A 27,873-nucleotide genomic window follows, 5' to 3' on the forward strand; every position below is an offset into this window, starting at 1 on the left:
AAACGGACTGCAAAGTCATTGCACTTGCGATCAGAAGCGAGAACTGTCCTTCTTCCGCTCCCGGGCGAGGCAGCCATGGACCACCCCGGGGGTCCCATCCAGGCGCTGTGCCTGGAAGCGACCTGCTCCATCTGCCTGGAGTTCTTCAAGGACCCGGTGATCCTCGACTGCGGGCACAATTTCTGCCAGGGCTGCCTGGCCCAGTGCTGCGAGGAGGGGGGCAAAAGCGTCTCTTGCCCCCAGTGTAGGGAAGCCGTCCCTCGAGAAAGCCCCCGGCCCAATTGGCAGCTGGCCAGCATGACAGAAATACTCCGGAAGCTGGAGGAAGAAGGGAGCGCGGCAGAAGCCAAGGAGGGGGGTTTGTGCCAGAAGCACCGGGAGCCCCTGAAGCTCTTCTGCAAGGAGGATCGGGTCCCCATCTGCGTGGTGTGCGACAAATCCAAGGAGCACCGGGAACACCGGGTGATTCCCATAGAAGAGGTGACCGAGCAGGTAAGAAATCCCTGCTGTCAGTGGCGTAGCGTGGGTTGTCAGCACCCGGGGCAAGGCAAGTAATTTGCGCCCCCTAACCCGTGAATTTGCGCCCCCTAACCCTAACCCCCAGATGTTGCGCCCGGTGCGGCCTGCACCCCCCACGCTACGCCACTGCTGCTGTGGGGCATTATGGGACAGTGACTTTGTTTTTCTTGGGGTGGATCTGTGCGGGAAACCACCGGGATCGTAAAGTGGTAGGGGACCTCAGAGGTCATCCATCCCAGCCCGCGGCTGCTGCTGCTGCTGCTGCAGGAAATCCACGCCTACAACTTCCCTGATAGGTGGGCATGCAGTTCCTGCCCCCTGGAACAGCTTTCCCCGAACTGGTGCACGCCAGAGGTTTGGGACTACATCTCCTAGCAGTTCCAGCCAGTCAGGGATGATGGGAGGTGCAGTGCATCTGGAGGGTGTCAGGGTGGCTGCTGTGGCAGGACAGGGAGCAAGTTTGCTCCATCATCTACGTGGCAGGGCTTCGGATATCAGAAGGAGGCCGCCCTATTGCCTCCTCACCAGCTCTTCTCTAGGCTGAACATATCCCTCTCTGTGTTTATATTTATTTTATCACCTTGGGACCCCATTTTTCCTCCAATAAGTTGAAGAAACTGCAGTGGTTCAGAGTTCAGAGTGGTTTAGGGGTCCATACCTCTTCATAGGGGGCGCTGGGAATTGTAGCTCTGGGAGTGTAATAGGGGGTCTCTTTGCAACTCACAGCACCCTGTAACAAACTACATCTCCCAGAGTTCTCCGGGGGGGGAGCCACGCCTGTTTAAAGAGGTATCACAGTGCTTTGACATGAATGCTGTCGATGGCTGTGCTCCAGCAGGGCTCTTACGGTGTTTGTCAACATTGCTATATTCATCATCGGCCTTTTAATAGTAGTAGTAATAATAATAATAATTTATTATTTATACTCCACCCATCTGGGTGGACTTCCCCAGCCACTCTGGGCGGCTTACAACAAAATATTAAAATACAGTAATGCATCAAACATTAAAAGCTTCCCTAAACAGGGCTGCCTTCAGATGTCTTCTAAAAATCTGGTAGTTGTTCTTCTCTTTGACATCTGGTGGGAGGGCATTCCAAAGGTGGGTGCCACTACCGAGAAGGCCCTCTGCCTGGTTCCCAGTAACTTGGCTTCTCGCAGTGAGGGAACCGCCAGAAGGCCCTCGGAGCTGGACCTCAGTGTCCGGGCAGAACGATGGGGGTGGAGACTCTTGTTTAGGGCTTTAAAGGTCAGCACCAACACTTTGAATTGTGCTCAGAAACGTACATTCAGTACACCACACTTCTGTTTGCAGCACAGTCCTACACAGATCTACTCAGAGGTAAGTCCCACTGGTTTCAATGGGGATCACTCCCAGATAAATGAATACAAGACTACAGCTTTATTCTCCTTTTTCCTGGAAAAAATTGTATTGCTTCACTGGGCTCAGTTTGTGGTTATAATCTAAGAGCGCGTGCTGTTTTCCTTCCACTCACAAACTTTGGTTCTCTTATATAGTTCTTCAAAAGAAAAAAAAGAGAGAAATCTTCAGGTGTCCACCCCTGAAAAGAAACACCCCTCTCTTTTTTTGCTTATTTTCCCCCCCCCCAATATTTTCTCCTCTCTCGTTTACTCAGTTGTTGTTGTTTTTTTTAATGCATTTTTATTAAAGATTTTCTTGGTTTACAAAAGTATGTGCAATCTCTCTCTCTTTCTGGTGGTTGTTTATTTGTGATTGGCTGTGGTGATCTTTTTTTCATGTGTGAGTGGGGTGGGATCAGGTTAGCCGTATTGATTTGTAGGCTGTTGGTGGATTTTTGTCATTGTCTTGTTGGGCTGTGTATGTGATAAAGGGGAGCCATACCGGGGTGAAGGCATCTTCTTCTATTTGTCCCCGTGTCAGTTTCAGTTTATTGGTTAGTTTTTCTAGTAAGGCTGTTTCCCATACTATTTGGTACCATTGGTCCATGCTTACTCCTGACAGGTCTCTCCAGTGTCTGGCTATGATGCTTCTGGCTGCTGAGAGTAGGTGGGTTATGAGTTCTTTGTGGTGTAAATGGGCATTGTTGTCTTGGAAGATGTTTAGTGGGGCCAATTCTGGGATGATTTCTAATACTCATTTGTGAACATTGAAATGAGCAAGGGTTCAGTGTAACGCTAGTTGTAATAAATACACAACTGCACACTGTGCCTGGGTCTCCAGTTAAGTGTGGCACAAAACATGCAACTTGAAAATAAAATGCTGGCCATACCTTCTTAAATACCCATTTGAGCAGAGAAGACATGAAAGGCCCACATCGCGAAAGAGGTCCCTGATTTATCCAAGGCGAAATATGGAGGACAGGTTGCTAGTCCTGCAGCCGTATCAAACATGGCTTTCAAAGGAAATGAATCAGTGGCATCAATAAGTCTCCATATAAACTTTCTTTCTTTTCTTTTCTTTCTGCTTCTCGAGGAAAAGGCTGAGCTGAAGTGTTTGGAAAAAGAGAGAGAAATTCTTGCGGATCGGAAACTAGCTGAAGAACTGAGAAGCAAAGAATGTCTGGTAAGTGCTTATTCTTAAGGTACAACCTTCCCCAAGCTAGAGCAGATGTTTTGGACTACAACTCCCATCAGCCCCAGTCTGCGTGGCCAGGGGTCAGGGATTATGGCAGATGTTCAGATTTTTGGGCATTGAATTACAAGAGGATCTGTCCTGGAGCGTCAACACAAGGGGGCTTGTGAAGAAGGCGCAGCAGAGACTGTACTTTTTGAGAATACTAAGGAAAACCATCTTCCGCAGAAACTGCTGCTTGCCTTCTATCACTGTGCCATTGAGAGCGTGCTCACTTATGGCTTATGTGTGTGGTACGGAAGCTGTACTACCCAGGACAGGATGGGGTTGCGCAGGGTTGTTAAGGCAGCAGAGAGCATTGTTGGCTGCCCACTCTCCACCTTAGAGCAGATTTATGCCACAAGGTGCCATAGGAAGGCACTGGACATAGTAAAAGATCCATCGCATCCTGGTCACTGTCTCTTCGAGCTCTTGCCGTCGGGACGGAGATACAGGACGATGAAGACAAGAACGAGCCGTCTTAAGAACAGCTTCTTCTCCAGAGCGATCTCGGCCCTGAATGGGAAGCCCGGACTTTGAAAGTCATCTAATCTCCCTTGCTGTATTATACTATATTTTTTAATTAGTGTTTTCATGGAGCAGCAAAGTAATTTCGTTGTCCCCGAAGGGGGCAATGACAATAAAGATATTATTATTATTATTATTATTATTATTATTATTATTATTATGTAGTGTGTGTGTGTGTGTGTGTGTGTGTGTGTGTGTGTGTAATCTCCATATGGAGGACAAGGACAGATTGTAGTCTTTGGGGATGGGTGTTGCGTACAAGACTCCTCATGCCCCCCAAAGACATCTCAGCCTGGTGTTCCCAGGCTGGCCTCTAGCTGAAGAGTCAAGTGTTCACTACGAGCCATTGGCACATTTGCAGGCATCTTTGTAACGCAGAGTTGGTCTGCCGATGGGCCTGGTGCCAGAAGCCTGTTCCCCATAGAGCACATCCTTGAAGATGCTGCCATCTTCCATTCTGTAGACATGACCAAGTCAGTGTAGACATCACTAAGACAGGAGTACAAAAATGCTGGGGATGTAGGCTTGGGAGAGCACTTCTTTGTCTGGAATTCTATCCTGCCCTGCCATGCTCAAAATCAGGGGTAGGCAACCTAAGGCCCGGGGGCCAGATGCGGCCCAATCGCCTTCTCAATCTGGCCCATGGATGGTCCAAGAATCGGCGTGTTTTTACATGAGTAGAATGTGTGCTTTTATTTAAAATGCGTCTCTGGGTTATTTGTGGGGTACAGTGGTACCTCAGGTAACATACGCTTCAGGTTACATATGCTTCAGGTTACAGACTCTGCTAACCCAGAAATAGTGCTTCAGGTTAAGAACTTTGCTTCAGGATGAGAACAGAAATCATGCTCTGGCGGCGCGGCAGCAGCGGGAGGCCCCATTAGCTAAAGTGGTGCTTCAGGTTAAGAACAGTTTCAGGTTAAGAGCGGACCTGCGGAACGAATTAAGTACTTGACCCGAAGTACCACTGTATAGGAATTCGTTCATTTCCCCCCCCAAAATATAGTCCGGCCCACCACATGGTCTGAGGGACGGTGGACCAGCCCAAAAAGGTTGCTGACCCCTGCTCAAAATCTTCCTGACAGAGCACATGTGGAAGGCCTTGAGATGTTTCTCCTACATCACTTGGGAATCACAGGCAGGGAGATGGTTGGCGCCTTCTTCTCTTCAGGAGTTATACACCTGCATTTGGGAACCAGCCCTCCATGGTTACGGCCCATCACTGACAATTTCCGTGTTTCCCTCCCCACCAGACGGAATTAGAAATGGAGAAGCAGAGAGTCGTGTCTGCCTTTGAGCGAATGTACAACTTCCTGGAAGAAATGGAGCTCCTCAGGCTGGCCAAGCTCGAAGGCCTGAAGAAAGAGATAGAAGTGACCCAGAAGGAAAACCTCACCAGACTCACAGAAGAGATTTCCCATCTCAGCAACCTGATCACTGAAGTGGAGAGGAACTGTCAGCAGCCAGAAAATGAATTTCCACAGGTGAGGCTGAGTTTGCCTCCAGAGGTACACAATAGAAACATCTTTTCATTTTGCCCCCATTGGATAAGACCAGATCATTTCCACCTTCGTTCTTCAAATGACACATATACTCACTTCTGTTACCCATATATGATTTCCTTGATTATTTTTTCTATCCCCCCCTTCTTCTGTTAAATTGTGCCTTTATAGTGCTCGTTTATAGCACCATTTATTGTTGTTGTTTAGTCGTTTAGTCGTGTCCGACTCTTTGTGACCCCACGGACCAGAGCACGCCAGGCACTCCCATCTTCCCCTGCCTCCTGCATTTTGGTCAAACTCATGCTGGTAGCTTCGAGAACACTGTCCCACCATCTCGTCCTCTCTCGTCCCCTTCTCCTTGTGCCCTCCATCTTTCCCAACATCAGGGTCTTTTCCAGGGAGTCTTCTCTTCTCATGAGGTGGCCAAAGTATTGGAGCCTCAGCTTCAGGATCTGTCCTTCCAGTGAGCACTCAGGGCTGATTTCCTTAAGAATCGATAGGTTTGATCTTCTTGCAGTCCATGGGACTCTCAAGAGTCTCCTCCAACACCATAATTCAAAAGCATCCATTCTTCGGCGATCAGCCTTCTTTATGGTCCAGCTCTCACTTCCATACATCACTACTGGGAAAACCATAGCTTTAACTATACGGACCTTTGTTAGCCAGGTGATGTCTCTGCTTTTTAAGATGCTGTCTAGGTTTGTCATTGTTTTTCTCCCAAGAAACAGGCGTCTTTTAATTTCGTGACTGCTGTCACCATCTGCAGTGATCATGGAGCCCAAGAAAGTAAAATCTCTCACTGCCTCCATTTCTTCCCCTTCTATTTGCCAGGAGGTGATGGGACCAGTGGCCATGATCTTCATTTTTTGATGTTGAGCTTCAGACCATATTTTGCGCTCTCCTCTTTCACCCTCATTAAAAGGTTCTTTAATTCCTCCTCACTTTCTGCCATCAAGGTTGTGTCATCTGCATATCAGAGGTTGTTGATATTTCTTCCGGCAATCTTAATTCCGGCTAGGGATTCATCCAGCCCAGCCTTTCGCATGATGAATTCTGCATATAAGTTAAATAAGCAGGGAGACAATATACAGCCTTGTCGTACTCCTTTCCCAATTTTGAACCAATCAGTTGTTCCATATCCAGTTCTAACTGTAGCTTCTTGTCCCACAGTCAAAGGCTTTTGCATGGTCAATGAAGCAGAAGTAGATGTCTTTCTGGAACTCTCTAGCTTTCTCCATAATCCAGCACATGTTTGCAATTTGGTCTTTGGTTCCTCTGCCCCTTTGAAAATCCAGCTTGCACTTCTGGGAGTTCTCGAGTGTTCTGCTTTTAAACAATCGTAGAGAACTTTGGAAAAAAAAAAATTTAAGGGGGGGGGGACTGAAGTGGGGAGATTTGGAGCACTTCATGATATCACAAACACTCAGCTGTTCAGTGATTTGCACACAACCCCTTCTGCTTCCAGCTGGCAGAATTTGCACACACAGCCCAAGCATGATGCTCAAAAGAAGACTGTTCACATGACAAGTAATCCCAGGGAGGATTAATTCCTGCTTTTTACAAACCAAGATAAAAAGACCATTCCCAACTCCCTTTACAAGAAAGGGGAAGTCTTCTTGAATCATAAGATTAGAAATGAAGTTGACACAAATGTGGGGAGTGGCAGTTCCATTTTCAAGGTGGAAGGAAAAAACATTAATTCCCAGCAGAATAACAAGCAATCCAGCCTGTGTTGTGTTTGTGCAGCTGAACAGAACTCTTTCTCCCCTTCTTCCCATGCTGTCAGGACATCAAAAAGGTTTTGAGCAGGTAAGTGGCACTTTCTCACTCCTTGAGTCATAGAATCATAGAATTGTAGAGTTGGAAGGGACCCCGAGGGTCATCTAGTCCAACCCCCTGCAATGCAGGAATCTTTTGCCTGAAATTAATAAGAGTCTTGTGCTTTACCAACCTGAAAAGGGGCTCCCTGACTCTCTTCTGCACCCTGGGATTTCCAGCAACAGAGATATCTCCACGGGGCTCTCAGGAATCTGTGAACCATTTTGTGGGACGTGTCTGTTGGAGAAGATGTCTCCTTAGGTTTCAGAGGAGCGCCATATGGGGCAAACCAGGGAATGGATCCGTCTCCTCAGGATAGCTCTCCTCAGAGGAGTTTGCCTGGGCAGGGGCCATGGCAGACTTCTCTGTTTTACCTGCTTCCCCTGCAGATATGAGAAAGGGCAAGTGAGACAGCTGGTGGACCTTTCTCCAGGACTGGAAGAGAAGTTCAGGATTTACTCTCAGACGAATTCCGCTCTGGAAGAAGCTATGGAGAAATATAAAGGTATTGGTGGTAGTCACGGGATCTGAGGGGAGGGGACTGGGTATAGACCTTTGAGAGGCTACCAGCTCTGGGATATGAGGAAAGAGAGGCCCTTGATGGTTATCCTGTGGTTCCTCCAGATGTCTGAACCGGCGTCCCAATAAATATTGTCCCCTTCTGTTCCATTCCACTTTGGTGGATCTTTTGATGAGCTTGCATTAACGGCAAGCTGGTTGCTTTCCTCACAAAATAATCTGTGGGCATCAGGGTGGAAGAATCTCGTCTCCCACCATCCATATCTGTTTCTGAGGAGAAGAAATGTAGCTTGATGCCATTGCTCTCTTGAGAGGCACCTGGCGGGGCAAGAAAGAGCCTGTGGCAACTTAAAGATCAAAATAAAGATATTTATTATGGCGTACAATTTTGTGGTTCTTCAGTCCATGAAAGCTTCGGCCAGAATAAATAAATGGGTTAGTCTGCAAGGTGCCACAGGACTCCTTCAACGCTATACTTAATTTTGTGTAAGTGAGACTCTTGTGTGGTTTTCAGTTCTTTTTTTCTCTCTTTCTCGCATGAATTTACACATTGCTATCTACAGTATATGGTGGTCTGAGTAAATTTGTCATCCTTTTCTCCACATGGCAGAATCTCTGGAGGAAGCAGTAAACAAAGGTAGTTTTCTGGGAATGTACGGGAAGGGAAATTTTGATGGGAGACGGTGCTTGAAATAGAGGTTGCTTCCACACTGGAACGTGGGCTGTGGGTCTCCTATTCCAAAAGTGAAACTACACTTTGTTCTTCATGACCAGTTCTCTAAAGCTTATACACAAATAACTCCTGTTCAACAAAGGTTCCTTGCAATATGAATTACCGTATTTGTCGCTCTATAAGACGCACCAGACCATAAGGCGCACCTAGTTTTTGAAGGAGGAAAACAAGAAAAAACATATTCTGAATCTCAGAAGCCAGAACAGCAAGAGGGATCGCTGCACAGTGAAAGCAGCAATCCCTCTTGCTATTCTGGCTTCTGGGATAGCTGCGCAGCCTGCATTCGTTCCATAAGACGCACACACATTTCCCCTTACTTTTTAGGAGGGAAAAGTGGGTCTTATAGAGCAAAAAATACGATAGAAGTTTTCTCTTTGCAAGTTCTGCTTTTTTGTTGCCTACTGATTAGTGTGGCTGGGAGATCAGAGATTAATTGTTTATTAGCTGGCTTCTGTTACTCATCAAGTAGTTGTTTTAGAGATGCAGATTCCATGCACTATTTTTTCTGTTTCTGTTTTGATAGAGAAATAGCACTATTTCATTGAGAACGGGTGAGAGGGAGAGAGAAGGAAAAGTCTTAAGACCCCTACAGAGAAGAAAAATTCGGGGGCATTTAATCACTAATCCTACAAACACCCTGAACCAGAAACAATAAAACAAGGAGAACAGGAATCTTTTAATTAAAGTCACACTGGTCTTTGAAAGCCTCAAAAGTGCTCTGTCTGCCCAGACTCTTTTATCATAAAAATGATCATAAAAAAACCAATGAAAAATTGGGTGTTCAGCAAAGAAAACACGGGAATGCAACAATTTAGCAACAATGACAGATTCTCCTTAAAGACCAGGTGAACAAAGGATAGTAATTTAAGAAACAGAAAAAAAGGTCTAGTGTAGAAACAACCAGGGTTAAAAGGTTGCCCTCTCTGATCATGGAAACCACATCTGAGAATTCAAAAAAACCAACAATTAACTAAATGCAGTTGTAATTGAAATTTGAACGTGACCAGTTTAGTGTGAGAGGTTTTACTCCCTCTTGAAACATTAAATGACAGACCACTCTATGTATGATGGTGTCTGATTTAATTTGTCTCTCTTTCCTCTGCACAACAGAGTCTCTGAATCAAGACTTGTACAAAGGTAACTATATGCATAGAACTAAAAATAAAATAAAAAAGTGGGAAACTTTTGATGGGGGATGGAGGCTCAGCAGCAGCCCCACACTGAAGCAGTGGCATAGCGTGGGGGGTGCAGGGGGGGCCGGCCGCACCGGGCGCAACATATGGGGGTTAGGGTTAGGGGGCGCAAATCCACGGGTTAGGGGGCGCAAATTACTTGCCTTGCCCCGGGTGCTGACAACCCACGCTACGCCACTGCACTGAAGTATTTAATTGAGTTGTGTCAGGTCAGGGCTGGGGCCCTCCAGGTGCTGTCAGACTCCAACTCCCACCAGCCCCAGCCAGCATCATCAATGCTAGGGCATGATGGGAGTTGTAGTCCAAAACATGGAAGGCATCAGGTTGGAGAATGAGATCCTCCAGAGCTTTCAGATGCCCCATCCAGCATGACTGTAAAGGCTGGCGGAAGTCCTACAAATCTCCTTGGAGGGCACCAGGTTGTCAAAGTCTGGTCTGGAGAAAGGAGACAATATGAGAAGTGGGGGTGGGGAGGACCACAGGCCCCGGTGGCCAAAGCAGGCCTCAAGGCCTCTCTTATCTGGCCCCCTCCAGACTCTCCCTAGGCAAACACCTATCACTGGCTTTCCCTGAGTGTGTTTGTCTGGCTAGAAGGTGTCCGTCAACTGCAGCAATGCCTCTTGCATGCCTAGATGAAGATGTGTGTGCGGAGGCCTTTGGTTTTTGCATGGCTGGAATGTCACCTAGTGTGGAGGTCAGAGTTGCATCTGCCTACCCACCCACTTTCCCATTTGACCCCGCCCACCACTGGCCTCTGGAAGGTTGCCCAGGATGAAATGTGGCCCTCGGAAGCTGAAAAAGCTTCCCCCAGATCCGATCTAGCCTCTGAGACTAGTCTTTCCAAGGATTTAATACACCCTGCTCTTCTATCTATCATCTATCTATCTATCTATCTATCTATCATCTATCCATCATCTATCTATCTATCTCTATCATCTATCTATCATCTATCTAATCTATCTATCTATATCTATCTATCTATCTATCTATCTATCTATCTATCATCTATCTATATCTATCTATCATCTATCTATCATCTATCTATCTATCTATCTATCTATCATCTATCATCTATCTATCTATCTATCTATCATCTATCTATCTATCTATCTATCTATCTATCTATCTATCTATCATCTATCTATCCACACCCTGCTCTTCTTTCTATCCATCTATCATCTGTCTGTCTATCTATCTATCATCTATCTATCTATCTATCTATCTATCTATCTATCTATCTATCTCTATTCTATCTATCATCTATCTATCTATCTATCATCTATCTATCTATCTCTATTATCTATCTATCTATCTATCTATCTATCTATCTATCTATCATCATCTATCTATCTATCATCTATCTCTATTATCTATCCATCTATCATCTATCTATCTATCTATCTATCTATCTATCTATCATCTATCTCTATTATCTATCCATCTATCTATCTATCTATCTATCTATCTATCTATCTAGACTTGTAGCGGTAGACTCGTAATCTGGTGAACCGGGTTCGCTTCCCCGCTCCTCCACATGCAGCTGCTGGGTGACCTTGGGCTAGTCACACTTCTCTGAAGTCTCTCAGCCCCACTCACCTCACAGAGTGTTTGTTGTGGGGGAGGAAGGGAAAGGAGAATGTTAGCCACTTTGAGACTCCTTCGGGTAGTGATAAAGCGGGATATCAAATCCAAACTCTTCTTCTTCTTCTTCTTCTATCTATCTATCTATCTATCTATCTATCATCATCTACCTTCCCCTCTGCAGTGAATTTCACTCTGGATCCGGACACCGCAAACCCCTTCCTCATCCTTTCCGAGGACCTGAAGAGCGTGAGAAGAGGAAGTCGATACCAATCCGTGCCCGACAACCCCGAGAGATTCGACATCATGATGAGTGTGCTGGGCCGCGAGAGATTTGCTTCGGGGAGACACTGGTGGGAGGTGGAGGTGGAGGAAAATTTGGGCCGGTGGGCCGTGGGGGTTGCGAGAGAGTCCGTGAGGAGGAAGGGGCAGGTCCGCATAAGCCCAGACGAGGGGTTCTGGGCTGTGGGGAAGTCGTTCCACAACAGCCACGACTTAACCTCCCCGTGCCAAATTCTGGCTTTCACATCCCCAAAGCCAACCCCCTTGATCCTGAGGCGTAACAAGCTCAGGAAGATCCGAGTGTCCCTCAGCTACGAAGAGGGTCGTGTGGAGTTCTTCGACGTCGATTCGGACGACCTGATCTTCGCTTTCCAGCTGGCCTCGTTCTCTGGGGAGAAGATCCTCCCCTTTTTCCGGGTGTGGAGAGGGGTGAGGTTGAAGTGCTGAATTCTAAGGGCGAATCTTCCCCCATCTCAGCTGCAATAACTTCCACCATCCTGAAAGGAGGTGACGTTCTAGCGCTTTCTCTACACCCAGGCAAGGTCTTAGCGGCTTCCCAGCAGTAATGGTGTCTCCCAGTCCTAGATCTTAACTTCCATCGGCGATGAGAGAAAACAGAATCAGTGTAAAAACATAAACGAAACAGGTGGGATTAGAGACTGGGCATAGGGAACCAGTGGCCCTCCACAGGGTGCTGGGCTCCAGCTTCCTTCAGCCCCAATTAGCATGGTGGATGGTGAGGGATTATGGGAGTTGTAGTCCCAACAACTGGAGGACCTCCCCAATCCTGCCCTACAGCTTCAGTCCTGGCTGTTATTTAAAACCTTTTCTTCCCCCAGCTATATATTTTTGGCAGGGCCTTTAGAAGACACACCAAAGGTGGGAAAGTTCAGCTATGGTAGACTTCTGTTTATTAATGATTCCACTTTTCTACCATAAGGCAGCTTGTGTGGGATTTGTGATCAGATGCAGAGCTGCTTGGCTTCAACTCGTGCCCTTCAGTTACTGCAGCTGCGTGGATCAGTGGCGTAGCGTGGGGGGTGCAGGGGGGGGGGGCCGGCCGCACCGGGCGCAACATCTGGGGGGCGCACGCTCGCACTCGCAGCTCTCTGCCCCTACCTGGCTCACTCACTCTCTCTCACTGCAGTGCTGGCTGTGCGAATCCGATCCGAGCCGCCGGGTCGCCGCCCACTGTGGAGGGGAGGATGCCAGGCGTGCGGTGCGGTGCGGAGAGAGAGCGAAGGACTATCTGGGGGAGGGACAGTGCAGCGGGGGGGGGGGCGCAAATTACTTGCCTTGCCCCGTGTGCTGACAACCCACGCTACGCCACTGGCATGGATTGAATCTTGCCATTCAGGAGTCAAAGCGGGGAAACTTGGTCCTGCTTCTGGAGAGGGGAGGTACATCTGCCTCAGCCTAAGATGGGGAATCTTGATTCCCATTAGCCCTTGTATTGCAAATCAGGCTTTGTAGGAGTCCAACGACATTGAGTTCCCCTATTCCCTTCTAGGAATTGAACTGCAACTGGAAACCAGAAGTGTGGGTGAAGCTTTTTGATAATATCTCTTTGGGGTCAGGTAATGTGCTAAGCTTTCTGCGGGCCATTTTTGTTCTGATGGCAAGTTAGACAGGAGCCCTTCATGAGCACTGACAAGAGGATAAGGCATAGAGATCAAGCCAATTAGGTGATGGTAGCTTTTTCCTTCCCCCCCCCCAATAATTTTTTATTATTTTCTTTACACTGTAGCCTTATGAGGCTTTGCCCTCGGGTGGGAAAAATACTGCGCCTGGGAAAGGGAAGTGGGAGTCAACAGACACTCAAGGAATAGCTTCAGAGAAAAGGCTTTTATTTCTACCATCCATGAACTGGTAGAAGGAGCAAGTGTGATAAGTCACAAAAAGCACGCACGAATTCACAGTCATGTGCACAAGCATATATACCCCTTTCCAGTTCCCTCCTCCTTTCTCCTCCCTCAGGAGTCCTGCCCCATGTTGAGGTTCCTGAGCATGTACAGAAAGCTGTCTTGGGACTATTGGACTCTATGCAGGAAAGGGGGTGAGGGGATTTCAGTGTGTTCCAGTTGTTTCATTCTTTGCTTTGGCATGGTTCCCGAACAGAAAGCAAGTTGCAATGTGGTTCTTTAGGAAGGCCAGAAGGCATGAGAAAGGCCTGAGAAACAATGGACTGTTCTCTACCTTTGTTACAGCAGAGCGGAATGTTTCTGATGCTTAGCTGCTGAAAAATTATTTTGAGAAGCTTTGAGCCTGCTTTGAGGGGGGGGGGACTTCGGGCCTAGATGAGGTCACCTGTCCTCACCTTCCTTCAACACAATCATTCTTACAATACAATACATTAATCAACATATAAACATTTTTGCTCTGCCGAGCTCGCAACTTCCCTCCTTCCCTTCAATCGCGTATTTTAACTTTTTACTTCTTATCTACATTGTAGGACTTATATCAGTCCGGCTAGTGTCTTTAAAGTTTTACAGTTATCCTTTAAGTATACAATAAATTTACTTCCATAGCTTGTTCCATAGCGCAGGGAATGTGGAGACATTTCCATCTGTAAAATCAGAGGTACCTCTGTCTTTGAGATGGACCTTAATTTGCAAACATCTTCTATTTGTGCTGTTTTCTCCTGTGTAACATTGGCATGTTGTTTACAGTGCCAAGTCCTGTAGCATAACATAAATAAAAATCGGCTTGGCAAACACTTCTGACAATCTTAGGCTTTTTTCACTCTCTAGTTATGCTTATGGGGGGACGGACGGACTGGAAGCTGCTTCCCACAATAGTTTTGCTTCTAATTTTCAATTGTTTGGAGGCTGGGAAGGTAAGTACAATCTCTTGACAGGAAGGCTGACAGGATATAGGGCAGCCACCGCTCATTGTTAAAACCGTGTTTATGGAAGACAATCTTACTCGGCTACGAGTGATCGCCAAAGAAGAAGAAGGAGAAGAAGAAGAAGAAATTAGGATGCTAATTAATGTATAAAGCACCACATTTCTCAAAGTGCAAAGAACTGCAAATAAGAATCCCAGAGAACTGCTGTTTTCTTTTGTACAGTGGTACCTCAGGTTAAGAACTTAATTCTAACCCAGAAATAGTACCTCAGGTTAAGAACTTTACCTCAGGATGAGAACAGAAATCGCGCGGCGGCAGCTGGAGGCCCCATTAGCTAAAGGGGTGCTTCAGGTTAAGAACAGTTTCAGGTTAAGAACGGACCTTCAGAACAAATTAAGTTCTTAACCCGAGGTACCACTGTATATGCCTCCTTTTATCAAAAGATCCCAGGGAAGTGTGCAACATTAAAAACACATTACAGAACATCAGTGATAAAACCATACTGAAAATTATGCTGACAGACAGCTTAATACAACCTTTTGTATTAACCAAGTTGTTTTGACGCCCGAAGCAAAAAAAAACAAAACACCACAAATGCTTTCCCAGGGAGTACAAAATAAAAGAAAACAAAATTAAATAACAGATTTGCTACCCAAAATCAAACAGCATCTCTCACATCATCTGACTGTAAGCAGGATTTTCCCTGCTTTCCTAAAAGAGAAATTCCCTAAGTGTCTGTGCACACAAACACACACCCCCTGCTAGTTACGGTATATAATTCTTGGTCAAGAAACCTGAAAGCGAAACAAAAACACTTGTTTTTTCAGTTGCTTCCTGCTGCTCTCAGATTCCTCCGCCATCCGGTGTCGGTTGTACAAAGGGAAATGCCAGGCCTTTATTGCATTAAAAGGAGCTTGACTTAAGAATTGCTGCTGCTGCTGCTGCTGCTGTTGTCACTTGGAGACAGGCTTGGGCAGAGGCTTGGAAGAGGAGGAGATGGAGGAGATGGAAATGTGCGAGAAGCACCGTGAGCCCCTGAAGCTCTTCTGCAAAGACGACGAATGCCTCATCTGCTTGGTCTGCGACAGAGCCAAGGAGCATCGAGGACACAATGTGGTCCCCATAGAGGAAGCTGCCCCAGACTACAAGGTAACGGTATTCACCGTGACAGAAGGTTAGGGAAGAAACACATGTAGTTGTCGAGCTTTTTTTGGGATGCCCCCAAAGAGAGTACATTACGGGGGGGGGGGGAGCCTTCTGTGGGATTTGAACAGAACCTCAGTTAACTGAGTACTTTCAATGCTTTTCAATAATTTTGGTAGATCTAAGCCCATGGATGTAGCCAAGTGAGTCCGAAAGTGACTGTGGAGGCCAATTCTGGATCCACACGTCCTTCCACAGTGGGGGCATAGGTTTCTGGGTGGGAGTTGATCCCTGCGAGGGTTTGCCAAGCGTGCCTTCCTCTTAGCCCGTTTCTCCTTTTTGTCCTGAGTTTGGGTGTCTTCAAAGTCCACGACGCCTTTGGTAAAGAACCATGTGCTTCACCGTAAGTAACGTGGAGAAAAAGGTGGTTTAAATGCAGCAAATCAGTCAAAATGAATAAAGCAGTACAGTGGTACCTCGGGTTAAGAACTTAATTTGTTCTGGAGGTCTGTTCTTAACCTGAAACTGTTCTTAACCTGAGGTACCACTTTAGCTAATGGGGCCCCCCGCTGCCACCATGCCACCGCCGCATGATTTCTGTTCTCATCCTGAAGCAAAGTTCTTAACCCGAGCTACCATTTGTGGGTTAGCAGAGTCTGTAACCTGAAGCATCTGTAACCTGAAGCGTCTGTAACCTGAGGTACCACTGTATAGTGGTACCTCTGGTTATGAATGCTTCAGGTTACAAGCTCTACTAACCCAGAAGTAGCTGCTCCTGGCTGCAAACTTTGCTCCAGGAGGCGAATGGAAATCTCGCACCTGAGGCGCATGCACAGCAGGAGACCCCATTAGTGAAAGCGCACCTCAGGATAAGAACGGTTTCAGCTTAAGAACAGACCCCTGGAACGAATTAAGTTCGTAACCAGAGGTACCACTGTACCAGAAGACTTTGAATAGTCATGGTTTCCCCCCAAAGAATCGTGGAACTGCGGTTAAGGGTGCTGATAGTGATGTGGGACAACAACAACAACAACAACAATAATAAATCTATTATTTATACCCCGCCCATCTGGCTGGGTTTCCCCAGCCACCCTGGGTGGCTTCCAACTGAGTATTAAAAACAATACAGCGTCAGACATTAAAAACTTCCCTAAACACGGCCGCCTTCAGTTCTAATCCAATACTCTCCTCATAGAGCTACAATTACCAGAGTAACCATCCCTCTTCCCAGGGAACTCTTATCTAGCTTCATCTCTTTTCCACACCAGCAATTTTTCCCGATGTCCTTTTGTGCTGTATATCTCTTCTCTGCAACATACACAGAAGAAACTTTGCTTTTAGATTCCATTCCTACTGCCTATAAAGATTTCTCACAGGTTTAGGATTCGCTGTCTGCGCTGAGCTTTCTGCATACGTTTTGTGCAGCTTCCATTAACTTTTGTAACTAGTTTTTGGAAGATTTTACTTCTCATCGTGACACAGAAATGTTTATTGTCGTCGTCGTCGTCCCCCCACCGCCACCACCACCCTGAGCTTCATGCTACGGACAGCTTTGAACAGATGATATAGAATTTTGTTCCTGGTTCACAATTTTATCTTAAAACACTCCCCCCCCTTTTTTTCTTTTTTCTAATTCTACCTGGACCAACTTTCTCTTTGATTTTTTTCTGGATGCCAGAATGATCTCTAGTAATATATCTCTAACAACACAGAAAAAACAAATGCTGTCCAGAAAAAAAATGCCGTCCAGGGTTGTAAAGACTGTGGAGAGAATAATTGGGTGCACTCTTCCCAGCTTGGATCAAATCTATGCTGCCAGGTGCCATAAGAAAGCTGCAGAGATAGCGCAGGATAGTGCGCACCCCGGAAATGATCTCTTTCAGCTTCTGCCTTCTGGAAGAAGGTACAGGGTTATTAAGACTAGGAATAGCCGCCTGAGAAACAGTTTCTACGCAAATGCAATTCTGGTTCTAAACGCAGCATAAGGCGTCTTTATAGTATATTATATTTTTAAATTGGGTTTCAGAGTTTTTAGGGGTTTTTGAATGTTTTATGTAATTTCCAATTTCATTGTTCTGTATAGGACGATGACTATAGATATTGTGTATCATATAGAAGCAAGTTTCTAGGAATTTCACTATGTTCTTAAAGTAAAAGGCCAGGTAAAGGTAAAGGGACCCCTGACCATTAGGTCCAGTCGTGACCGACTCTGGGGTTGCAGCACTCATCTCACTTTATTTGCCGAGGGAGCCGGCGTTTGTCCGCAGACAGCTTCCGGGTCATGTGGCCAGCATGACTAAGCTGCTTCTGGCAAACCAGAGCAGCGCATGGAAACCCCGTTTACATTCCCTCCGGAGCGGTACCTATTTACCTACTTGCACTTTGACGTGCTTTCGAACTGCTAGGTTGGCAGGAGCAGGGACCGATCAATGGGAGCTCACCCCGTCACAGGGATTCAAACTGCCGACCTTCTGATTGGCAAGTCCTAGTCTCTGTGGTTTAACCCACAGCACCACCCGCGTCCCAAAGGCCAGGTAGTTAATGGGATAATGTAGTAAACTTTTAACTAGAGTATTGGTGGTGTTTAGCCTGTCCAGTGTAGGATTCAGCAATGGATAAGATGCAGCGAATTTTAATCTTGCCTATTGCAATCACCACTTTATACTCTTTTTTTCCAGGTTCCATCTCTGTACAACGTGCTGTTGATTTCTCTTTGACATTATAAGGCTGGTGTCTTTCACTGGCTGAAATGCACTCGCTCCTCTTCTGCTGGTGTATTTAAAATTAATCTTTCCAAACAGATTGTAGCCTCTTGGGTCCTGTTTGATCACCAACCTCATTTTCAATCTCTGCAGCGTTTGGGGGCCACCTTGTTTGTTCTGCTGTGCGGGGGCTCTGGACTTTTGCCCCGGCGGCACCATTCACAGTGTTGAGAACTTAATCGGTTCATGTTCACAGAATGTTATATATAACACATCCTGCCAAACATTTGCTTGTGAGCCTTTATTTCTTCCTGACTGCTGTTTGAGGTTGCAGACCGGAAAACCCAGTTGTGTGCTTGCACAAGATATGCAGATACACAAAACTCCAGACACACAGAGGCTGACAAGATTAAATATTTGTAACCACTGTTGATTTTAATAGTTTAATACCCATTTTTATCCATTGATTGGTAATTTTAAAAGTTTTCTATTGTTGTAAAGTACCTAGAGGTGGATTTTTGTTTTGTTTTTTACAGTCAAGGGGGGGTATATAAATTTAGTAAGTCTGTAAGCAAGTAAATGAAATCGGCTATAACATTTAACAAGTAAAATAAACAAATGAATAGACAAATAAATAATAATAGACCAGATGACTGGCTGGCCAATAAACCTTTATTACAAGGATAGGGAGACTGGATTTGAGGTATTCCAGCAGCAGTAGTAGTAATAATAATAATAATAATAATAATAATAATAATAATAATAATAATATATTACCTATACCCCACCCATCTGGCTGGGTTTCCCCAGCCACTCTGGGCGGCTCCCAACAAAATTAAAAGCACAATAAAAGATCAAACATTAAAAACTTTGCTAAACAGGGCTGCCTTCAGATGTCTTCTATAAGTCAGATACTTGTTTATTTCCTTGACATCTGATGGGAAGGCGTTCCACAGGGCAGGTGCCACTACCGAGAAGGCCCTCTGCCTGGTTCCCTGTAACCTCACTTCTTGCAGGGAGGGAACTGCCGGAAGGCCCTCGGAGCTGGACCTCAGTGTCCGGGCTGAATGATGAGGGTGGAGACGCTCCTTCAGGTATACTGGGCCGAGACCATCAATCCCAGGCCAGCATGGCTGGTGATCAGGATTGATGGAAACTGTAGCTGAACATCTGAAAAGCCACAATTTCTCCATCTGTCCTTTAACATTTCCCCCCTCTGTGGTCTGACTCTCTTCTTTAGAAATCAGCTCTGCCACTTAAACCCTTCAGTTTCCAAATAGCTCTGCCTTTACATCTGTTTATTTCCCTTTCCCTACACTCCTGAAATTGCAGTTTGGCAGAGAAGGGCTCAGGAGTTCAGTGGGCGTTGGAACGTAATGTAAAAGTGCTGTCTAAAATGTATAAAATATTGTTGGAATGGGTGACAAAGGATGAGCAAGTAAAATCCTCAATGATACATTGGGCAATAGATATTGTTCATAATATAGACATGGAAGAACGGGAACAATTGTGGAATGGGGATATGAAATTTACAGCATGCTATGGTTTAAGAGAAAATTATATGAAAATGATATATTGACGCTATCTAACACAGAGTAAACCGGCAAAAATGTATAAAACTAAATCAAATTTTAAGTGTTGTAAATGTAAAGAGAAAGAAGATTCTTTTATCATATGTGGTGCTCTTGCAGTAAGGTTAAGGCTTACTGGGAAATGATATACAATGAAATGAAAAGGATGTTTAAAATAACATTTGGTGGTTTGTTTTTTTTAAAAAAGAGCAGAAGCCTTTCTCTTGGGAATTATAGGGATAGAACTACCTAAATTGTATAGAAATTTATTCATGTATGTGACTACAAAATGGAATGAAGCAGAAGTCCCAGCAAAGGAAGAATGGATACAAAAACTTTCGGAATATGCAGAAATGGCAAAACTTACTGGAAGAATAAGAAATCAAGATAAACTTTTTTTATAAAAGAATGGAAATGGTTTATTGAATATTTTCAGATAAAAACACTGGCAGGATTATTGTAATAACCTGCAGCTACATAAGAGTATATTTATAAAGAAGATAAATAAATGAGCAAATTAAGTTAATTTGGATATGCAGAAGATATTAAAAACAAATTTAAGGAACCACAGAAAAAGGTGGAAGGAAGTCAAGTTTTAAGATGTCAAAATGATTGTAAGATCAGTGAAATGTATATATCTGAAAAGTATAAATAAAATAAAATAAAAAAGAGTTTAGTGGGCATCTCTTGTCCCTCCCTGGAAACAATGGCATTTGGGCAGTGGGGAAGAGGGATTTGCTCACTTGGCTACATGATGTTGTGCATTTTCTGTTTTTTAGGAGGAAATCGAGAGCCACCGGAAGTCTGTGGAGCTCATGAGAAAGAATCTTGAGGACCGTGTGTTGGCCGAAGAGCTGGGAAGCCAAGAATGTCTGGTATGGGTTTGTTGTTATTATGGTATACACCTGGGGGTCAGCAATGCAGAGCTTTAGAAAGGCAGCATGCCCAGCCTAAACTTCTGTGGCAGCTGTGAAAGGTCTCAGAAATCCCCTCAAAAATCCACAATGTCCCATGGAGAAAGCAGTGGGTGGGAGGCAAGACTGGTCAAATGTTGCTGAATCACAGGCAGATCCAAAGTGAGCACCTCTGAAGGCAGCCCTGTTTAGGGAAGTTTTAAAGTTCTGATGTTTTGTCATGTTTTTAATATGCGGCAGCTAGACTGGTGACTGGGAATGGCCACCAGGACCACATAACACCGGTCCTGAGAGATCTGCATTGGTTCCCAGTACGTTTTCGAGCACAATTCAAAGTGTTGGTGCTGACCTTTAAAGCCCTAAACGGCCTCGGCCCAGTATATCTGAAGGAGCGTCTCCACCCCCATTGTTCTACCCGGACACTGAGGTCCAGCACCGAGGGCCTTCTGGCGGTTCCCTCATTGCGAGAAGTGAGGTTACAGGGAACCAGACAGAGGGCCTTCTCGGTGGTGGTGCCTGCCCTGTGGAACACCCTCCCATCAGATGTCAAGGAAATAAGCAGCTATCTTATTTTTAAAAGACATTGGAAGGCAGCCCTGTTTAGGGAAGTTTTTAATATTTAATCCTGTATTGTTTTTAACACTTGATAGGGAGCCACCCAGAGTGGCTGGGGAAACTCAATCAGATGGGCGGGGTATAAATTATTATTGTTGTTGTTGTTGTTGTTGTTGTTGTTGTTAATGCATTCTCCATAAATGTTCCTCATCTTCCATCTGGTTTTCCTCTCCGCATTTCACTCTTTGTATGTTTGCCTCCTAGGCAAAGTTAGAAGCCGAGACAAAGAAAGTCAAGTCTTCCTTTCATCGGATGTGCCGATTGCTCGAAAGAATGGTGCACCTCAAGCTGACCCAGATGGAAGATCTGAAGAAAGAGATCAATAAGAGGCAGCAAGAAAATGTAAGCAGGCTCTCCGAGGAGATCTCCCACCTCAATAATATGATCGTCGAGATGGAGGAGAAGTGCCAGCAGCCGGTCTGTGGATTCCTGCAGGTGAGACATGAGACCAAGACATCTCACAGCAGTTCCTACATGAGGAATGTAGGCCTGCTGCCTACCAGCCCTATTTAGGAAAATATAAACTGCCATTTGGACATTAAGGATTAGAGCTGGGCTTTCTCTCCATCAACATCTTGTCATGAAACAAATGTGATTGCTCGTTATTACTTCTTACTATTTACAGTGGTACCTGGGTTAAGTACAGTGGTACCTCGGGTTAAGTACTTAATTCGTTCCAGAGGTCTGTTCTTAACCTGAAACCGTTCTTAACCTGAAGCACCACTTTAGCTAATGGGGCCTCCTGCTGCCGCCGCGCCACCAGAGCACGATTTCTGTTCTCATCCTGAAGCAAAGTTCTTAACCTGAGGTACTATTTCTGGGATAGCGGAGTCTGTAACCTGAAGCGTATGTAAGCTGAAGCGTATGTAAACCTGAGGTACCACTGTATTAGATTTTTAAGCCACCCTTCACCAGAATGTGGAATGGGGACAGACTTCCATTTTGTCCTTCAGCTCAGGCCCTAGTTCTTCCATAGAAGGAAGGGGGAAAGGACTCTCCACAACCACAAAGATCAGGCCCCTGTGTGTGCTTGCTGTGTAACTGAGACCTATTTCTCTGTTTCAGGACATCAGAAGTGACTTGAACAGGTATGTGGCTTTCTCCTACCATCTTTTGCATTTCATCTCTGGTGGGATTCCATTTTAAAAGCACATTTCTGTGGAGCACTGCCAAGCGCTAGATTTCTACCTCAGCGTTGCTGAGGAACACAAATGGGGCAAATGACAACCCTCTGAAGATGCCTATTGCTTGATACTGAAAGGCAGAACACCTTCCACACGACCCAAAAGCTTACACTGCAGTCAACTGTATTCCTAAACTCATTCATCCCTGAATTTGAATCCATTGGTTTGGGTCCTTCTCTCTGGAGCAGCAGAAAGCAAGTTTGCTCCATCTTCCATTTTGACAGCCCTTCCGATATCAGTCTTCTCTTCTTCAGGCTAAACGTACCCAATTCCTTATGTTCCTCATAAGGAATACCCAATTCCTTATGTTCCTCATAAGGTTTGGTTTCCAGACCCTGCGAGGAAAATTAACTATGAACCCCCAAAATTGGGATTGTCTCCAAACCTGTGCCAAAGTTTTGCAGGGTGGTGGTGGTTTTAGCGAAAACCCTGCAAAATTTGGGATCCCTTCCTAACCGGTGCCAAACTGTTGCAGTTGTTTTGCAGTGAAACCATGTTTTGCAGCACCCCACAAACTGAGCAATTGATACATCAGACACGGGGTTTGTACCTAACTACAAACCCGACCAAGAGGAAGGTTATCTCGTTTCTCCATTTAACCATGAAATCAACTAGAGCAGCATTTTCTTGTAAAGGAATTCCATGTTCAAATGGCAGCCTGAGGCATCAACCTATGCGTAAGAACTACTCTCAACTACACGTCAGGCTTCATCACTGCAGGTGGGCCGGGGAGCAGTAGACCCTAGCCATCCCTCAAATGTTAACCATCTTCCCTTCCAGATATGAAAAGGAACAAGTAAGGGATGCAATTGAGCTTTCTCCTGGATTGGAAGAGGCGGTTGGAGTTTACTCAGAGAACAGCGCTGCTTTAGGAATTGCTGTGGAGACATTTAAAGGTACTGGGAACAAGGTCAGCAGTTTGAATCCCCGTGACAAAGTGAGCTCCCGTTGCCCTGTCCCAGCTCCTACCAACCTAGTACAGTAGTTCGAAAGCAGACCAGTGCAAGTAGATAAATAGGTACCACTGTGACGGGAAGGTAATGAGGAGATTTCACCCCTCCCATACCCAAGAATCTCCTGAGCAGTCTGCTGATTCTGCAGAGAGGAGGAGGCGTGTTCTTATATCTACTTATTCTGCTCCAGCACCACATCAGAGAGAGAGAGAGTCGGTCAGTGAGAGAGTCAGTGAGTGAGTCAGTCAGGGAGAGAAAAAGACTGAGTGTTATCTCTGTGTAGATAAGGTCGCTGCAGAAAGCAGCTGTAACGCTCAGTGCAGTCCAGCATCTCCATTTGTATATAGTTTGTATAGTACAGCAGCTGTTAATGAATAAAAGAAGATATTCTTCAGCGCTGTCGTCCGAGTGATTTATGCTCTGCTGTACTCTGCTGTACAACGACTGTCTTCTTGTTGGAGTGATTTGCGGTGCTCACAGCTCTGAGTTGTGAGTCCACAGCACTTAGACCTGTTCCTGTGAGGAAGGTGGTCTCTGGAAGTGCTATCCAGCTCGCCTAGCCCAGTCGGGGCTGAGGGGGATGAGTCCAGTTGGTGACACTGGCTCAAGGGCGATGCTGACAGGTAAATGGCATTTCCATGTGGCATTCCATTGCACCAGAAGCAGTTTAGTCCTGCTGGCCACATGACATAGAAAGCTGTCTGTGGACAAACGCCAGCTCCTTCGGCCTGAAAGTGAGATGAGTGCCACAACCCCAGAGTCGCCTTTGACTGGACTTAACCATCCAGGGGTCCTTTACCTGTCTTTACCTCATTGGGATGGGAACAACTCTGGAAGGTCAAGGGGGACAGATGTCTGTGGGTGCTCCACTCAGTTGCACAGCTGATGTTAGTGAGAGAAAGGGAGGGAGGCATCGACAGTGTCCATTGGAGTCTTTTATCAGGTGCTTGGTTGACTTGTAATGTGACAGTGCCAAATGTATCTGAATAAATGGATAATTCTTTCCTCCACATAACAGAGTCTTTGGAATTCCTGGAGCCAGCGCTGTACAAAGGTAATTTTCCTGGTCAGATGAGATGGGAGGTGGTGCCTGAGATGAGTTCAAGGGGGCTAGCTCTGGAAGAAGGCCAAATTAGATGTTACCGTTTGCTTTAATGGGAATCATGTAAATTGCACGTGTGGCGCAGGGGGGTGGGGCAGGGACAATATCTGGGGAATAAGAATTAAAGTCTCCCATCCCAGTGCTAGGGTATGAGCCGTGAACTGTAACCAAGTTATGTTATTGGGTTTAGGGTTGATGGTTTGTCTGAAGGAGATGAGCTGGGTTTGTACAACACGCCAAACCATGGTTTAGCACATAGCAGCATAACAGGAAGACTAAGGAGAGCAGTGGCCTCAGTCTGCGGCAGCTAGACTGGTGACTGGGAATGGGCGCGGAGACCATATTAAACCAGTCCTGAAAGACCTAGATTGGCTCCTAGTACATTTCCGAGCACAATTCAAAGTGTTGGTGCTGACCTTTAAAGCCCTAAACTGCCTCGGCCCAGTATACCTGAAGGAGCGTCTCCACCCCAACATTCAGCCTGGACACTGAGGTCCAGCTCTCAGGGTCCTCTGGCGGTTCCCTCACTGCGAGAAGTGAAGCTATAGGGAACCAGGCAGAGGGCCTTCTCAGTAGTGGCATCTGCCCTGTGGAACACCCTCCCATCAGATGTCAAGGAAATAAACAACTATCTTACTTTTAGACGACGTTTGAAGGCAGCTCTGTTTAGGGAAGTTTTTAATGTTTGATGTTTTATTGTGTTTTTAGCATTCTGTTGGGCGCCACCCAGAGTGGCTGGGGAAACCCAGCCGGAAAGGCAGGGTATAAATAAATTATTATTAGTAGTAGTAGTAGTAGTAGTCTCCTCTCTAGGGAACCTTCATGCATAGCCGTTTGCACTAAGCTATGTTTTGGCTTATGGCTTGTCCACACTTCTGCTTGTCCTATCTCTGGGTGGGGGAAACACTCTTTACCACCAAATCGGAGCAAACGTCAATTGGGTTTTCCGTGGACTTATGTTTGTTCTGACTCAGCGGTAAAGAGCGGGTTTTTCCTGGGGAAAGTGGCAGGGTGAATGGAAAACCGCTTGCGCCCAAGCCTAGAAACCACAGGCCAAGCGGAATACCTCTTGGATCTGTGTTTTCTGGACACGGGAGAAGCAGGGTGTGGACGAGCCAGGAGAGCTGCGTGCGAAACAGCCCACAATATCCACGTGACTTCACCATTCAGTTCTAGGGAGGTTTAAAAACAGCTCCATCCAATTAGACCATATAGTACATAAACATTAAATGGAAAAGACATTCTGATTTTGCCTTCCATCCCCAGAGGCCTGGTGTCGAAATTTCCCTGCAGATCTCAACACCTGGGCAGGTCTATTTTGGAGGTGTCGCAAAGCCGGTGATTTCATCAGCCAGCGATTTCTCTGCTCTTTGCCTCCTGAAACACATTAAGGCAAAAGCCTGGAAGAAAGAGGGTTGTTTAGTTTTTTTGGTTTTTTAAAATGTCTCCAGAAACAGAAGTGAATTCTTTCTGTGACATCACTCATTTCTTCTTTCTTCTCTTCTTATCTGTGTTGGTGTAGTGGTTAAGAGCGGTGGACTGGTAATCTGGTGAACCGGGTTCGCTTCCCCGCTCCTCCACATGCAGCTGCTGGGTGACCTTGGGCTAGTCACACTCCTTTGCAGTCTCTCAGCCCCACTCGCCTCACAGAGTGTTTGTTGTGGGGGAGGAAGGGAAAGGAGAATGTTAGCCGCTTTGAGACTTCTTTGGGTAGTGATAAGGTGGGATATCAAATCCAAACTCTTCTTCTTCCTCTTCTTTCTCCTGCAGTGACGGTGACTCTGGATCCAGACACGGCACATTGCCGCCTCGTTCTCTCCGAGGACCTAAGAACTGTGAGGAAGGCAGAGGAAGAGCAGGCCTTGCCTGATAAACCGGGAAGATTTGATGTTGGTCCCTGTGTGTTGGGCCGCGAGCGATTCACTTCCGGAAGACATCTGTGGGAAGTGGAGGTGGACAACGAAGGCAGCGGGGCGATGTGGGCGGTGGGGGTGGCACGAGAGTCCGTCAGGAGGAAAGGAAAGGGCAGCTTCAGGCTGATTCCCAGCGAGGGAATCTGGGCTGTGGGAGCAATAATGGGCGAACTCGTAGCATTTACTTCCCCCAAACAGACCCCTTTGGCCTTGGGGCAAGACCTCAGGAATATCCGCGTGACCCTCGACTACGAGGAGGGACTTGTGGAATTCTTTGATATGGACAGAGCTGAGCTGATCTTTGCTTTTACGGGAGCCTCCTTCTCCGGGCAGAAGATCCGGCCCTACTTCTGGGTAGGGTACAGATCCCAGCTGAGGTGCTGAATCGCAGGAAGGAGATCCTTCCCGTTGTTTCTTGAGTCTCCTTCTTTGGAGGTCTTTAAGCAGAGGCTTGACAACCATATGTCAGGAGTGCTCTAGTGGTGTTTCCTGCTTGGCAGGGGGTTGGACTCGATGGCCCTTGTGGTCTCTTCCAACTCTATGATTCTATGATCACTTCCCTGAAAGAAGGAAGCATTCCAGCAATTTTCCTTCATAGCTCCATGAAAGGTTCCCAAGCCATTTTTCAGCCTCTGTGGTTTTTGAGTAGGACCTCCTGATCTCAGAGCAGGAAGAGTGGCTATGAATGGAATCAAATCATAGAATCATAGTTGGAAGGGACCCAAGTGTCATCTAGTCCAGCCCCTCTGCAATGCAGAAATCTCAACGAAAGCATCCATGTACAAATAATAAAAAAATACCACAGGAAGTTGGGTGGCTCCCTTTTGTGGCAGGTTTTTGAAATATTTACGTCTGCATGCAAAAATGGTAAAAGAAGCTACAAACAGGTGTTGGTGTGGGTTTTTTGGGGGGGGTTCGCTTGAGCTCATTTACACTGGTACCTCGGGTTACATACGCTTCAGGTTACAGACTCCACTAACCCAGAAATATTACCTCAGGTTAAGAACTTTGCTTCAGGATGAGAACAGAAATTGTGCTCCAGGAGCGCAGCGGCAGCGGGAGGCCCCATTAGCTAAAGTGGTGCTTCAGGTTAAGAACAGTTTCAGGTTAAGAACAGACCTCCGGAAGGAATAAAATTCTTAACCCGAGGTACCACTGTACCTTTAAAGGTGGTATGGCAGGCAGAATTTCAACCAGTACAGACTATCCCATCCCTGCATGTCCAGATCCACCTTAAAGCAGCTATAGATCAAGTTGCCGAGAGTGGGGACAGGAATCAAATTAGCCGAAAGTCTCATCTTGCTGTTCCTCCACCTGAATCTCGGCAGAAGGAATTCCCTGTACCACTTCTCAGTATTTTTTTATATCTGAGAATCTGAGATTTAAGAAAATCCACCTGTAGGTTCCTCCTCGCAGAGCTACAATTCCCAGTACCCTTAACAAACTACAGTTCCTAGGATTATTTGAAGAAAGTTACCGGTATGTGCTTTGAGTGTGCATTGGCTGTGCTTAAAAGCATTGCATAAAACAAATGAAATACCGTGAAAATCCCTGAAACGAGAAGTAATCGATTAGAAATATTATCTTATGGAAATAAACTAAATAATAAGTTTAAAGAAAAAATTAGAAAAACCTGTAGAAACTGTACCTTTGAGTCCTCAA

At 45.9% G+C, this 27,873-nt stretch overlaps 1 protein-coding gene across 1 annotated transcript; it reads left to right on the plus strand.

The window, feature by feature from the left end:
* On the plus strand, positions 1-26,622 carry LOC310672841 (zinc finger protein RFP-like). The gene is made up of 15 exons (XM_083430497.1): positions 1-492; positions 2,973-3,062; positions 4,892-5,122; positions 6,927-6,949; positions 7,348-7,463; positions 8,088-8,114; positions 9,321-9,347; positions 11,169-11,710; positions 15,033-15,263; positions 20,310-20,405; positions 21,264-21,494; positions 22,125-22,147; positions 23,024-23,139; positions 24,215-24,250; positions 26,069-26,622. The coding sequence occupies exons 1-15, from the start codon at positions 76-78 to the stop codon at positions 26,593-26,595; spliced, it is 2,733 nt and encodes a 910-aa protein (XP_083286623.1). The 5' UTR covers positions 1-75; the 3' UTR covers positions 26,596-26,622.
* Positions 26,623-27,873: the final 1,251 nt, after the last annotated feature.

This window comes from Podarcis tiliguerta (genome assembly GCF_965153285.1).
Source record: "Podarcis tiliguerta genome assembly, chromosome: 2".
NCBI classification, from domain to species: Eukaryota; Metazoa; Chordata; class Lepidosauria; order Squamata; family Lacertidae; genus Podarcis; species Podarcis tiliguerta.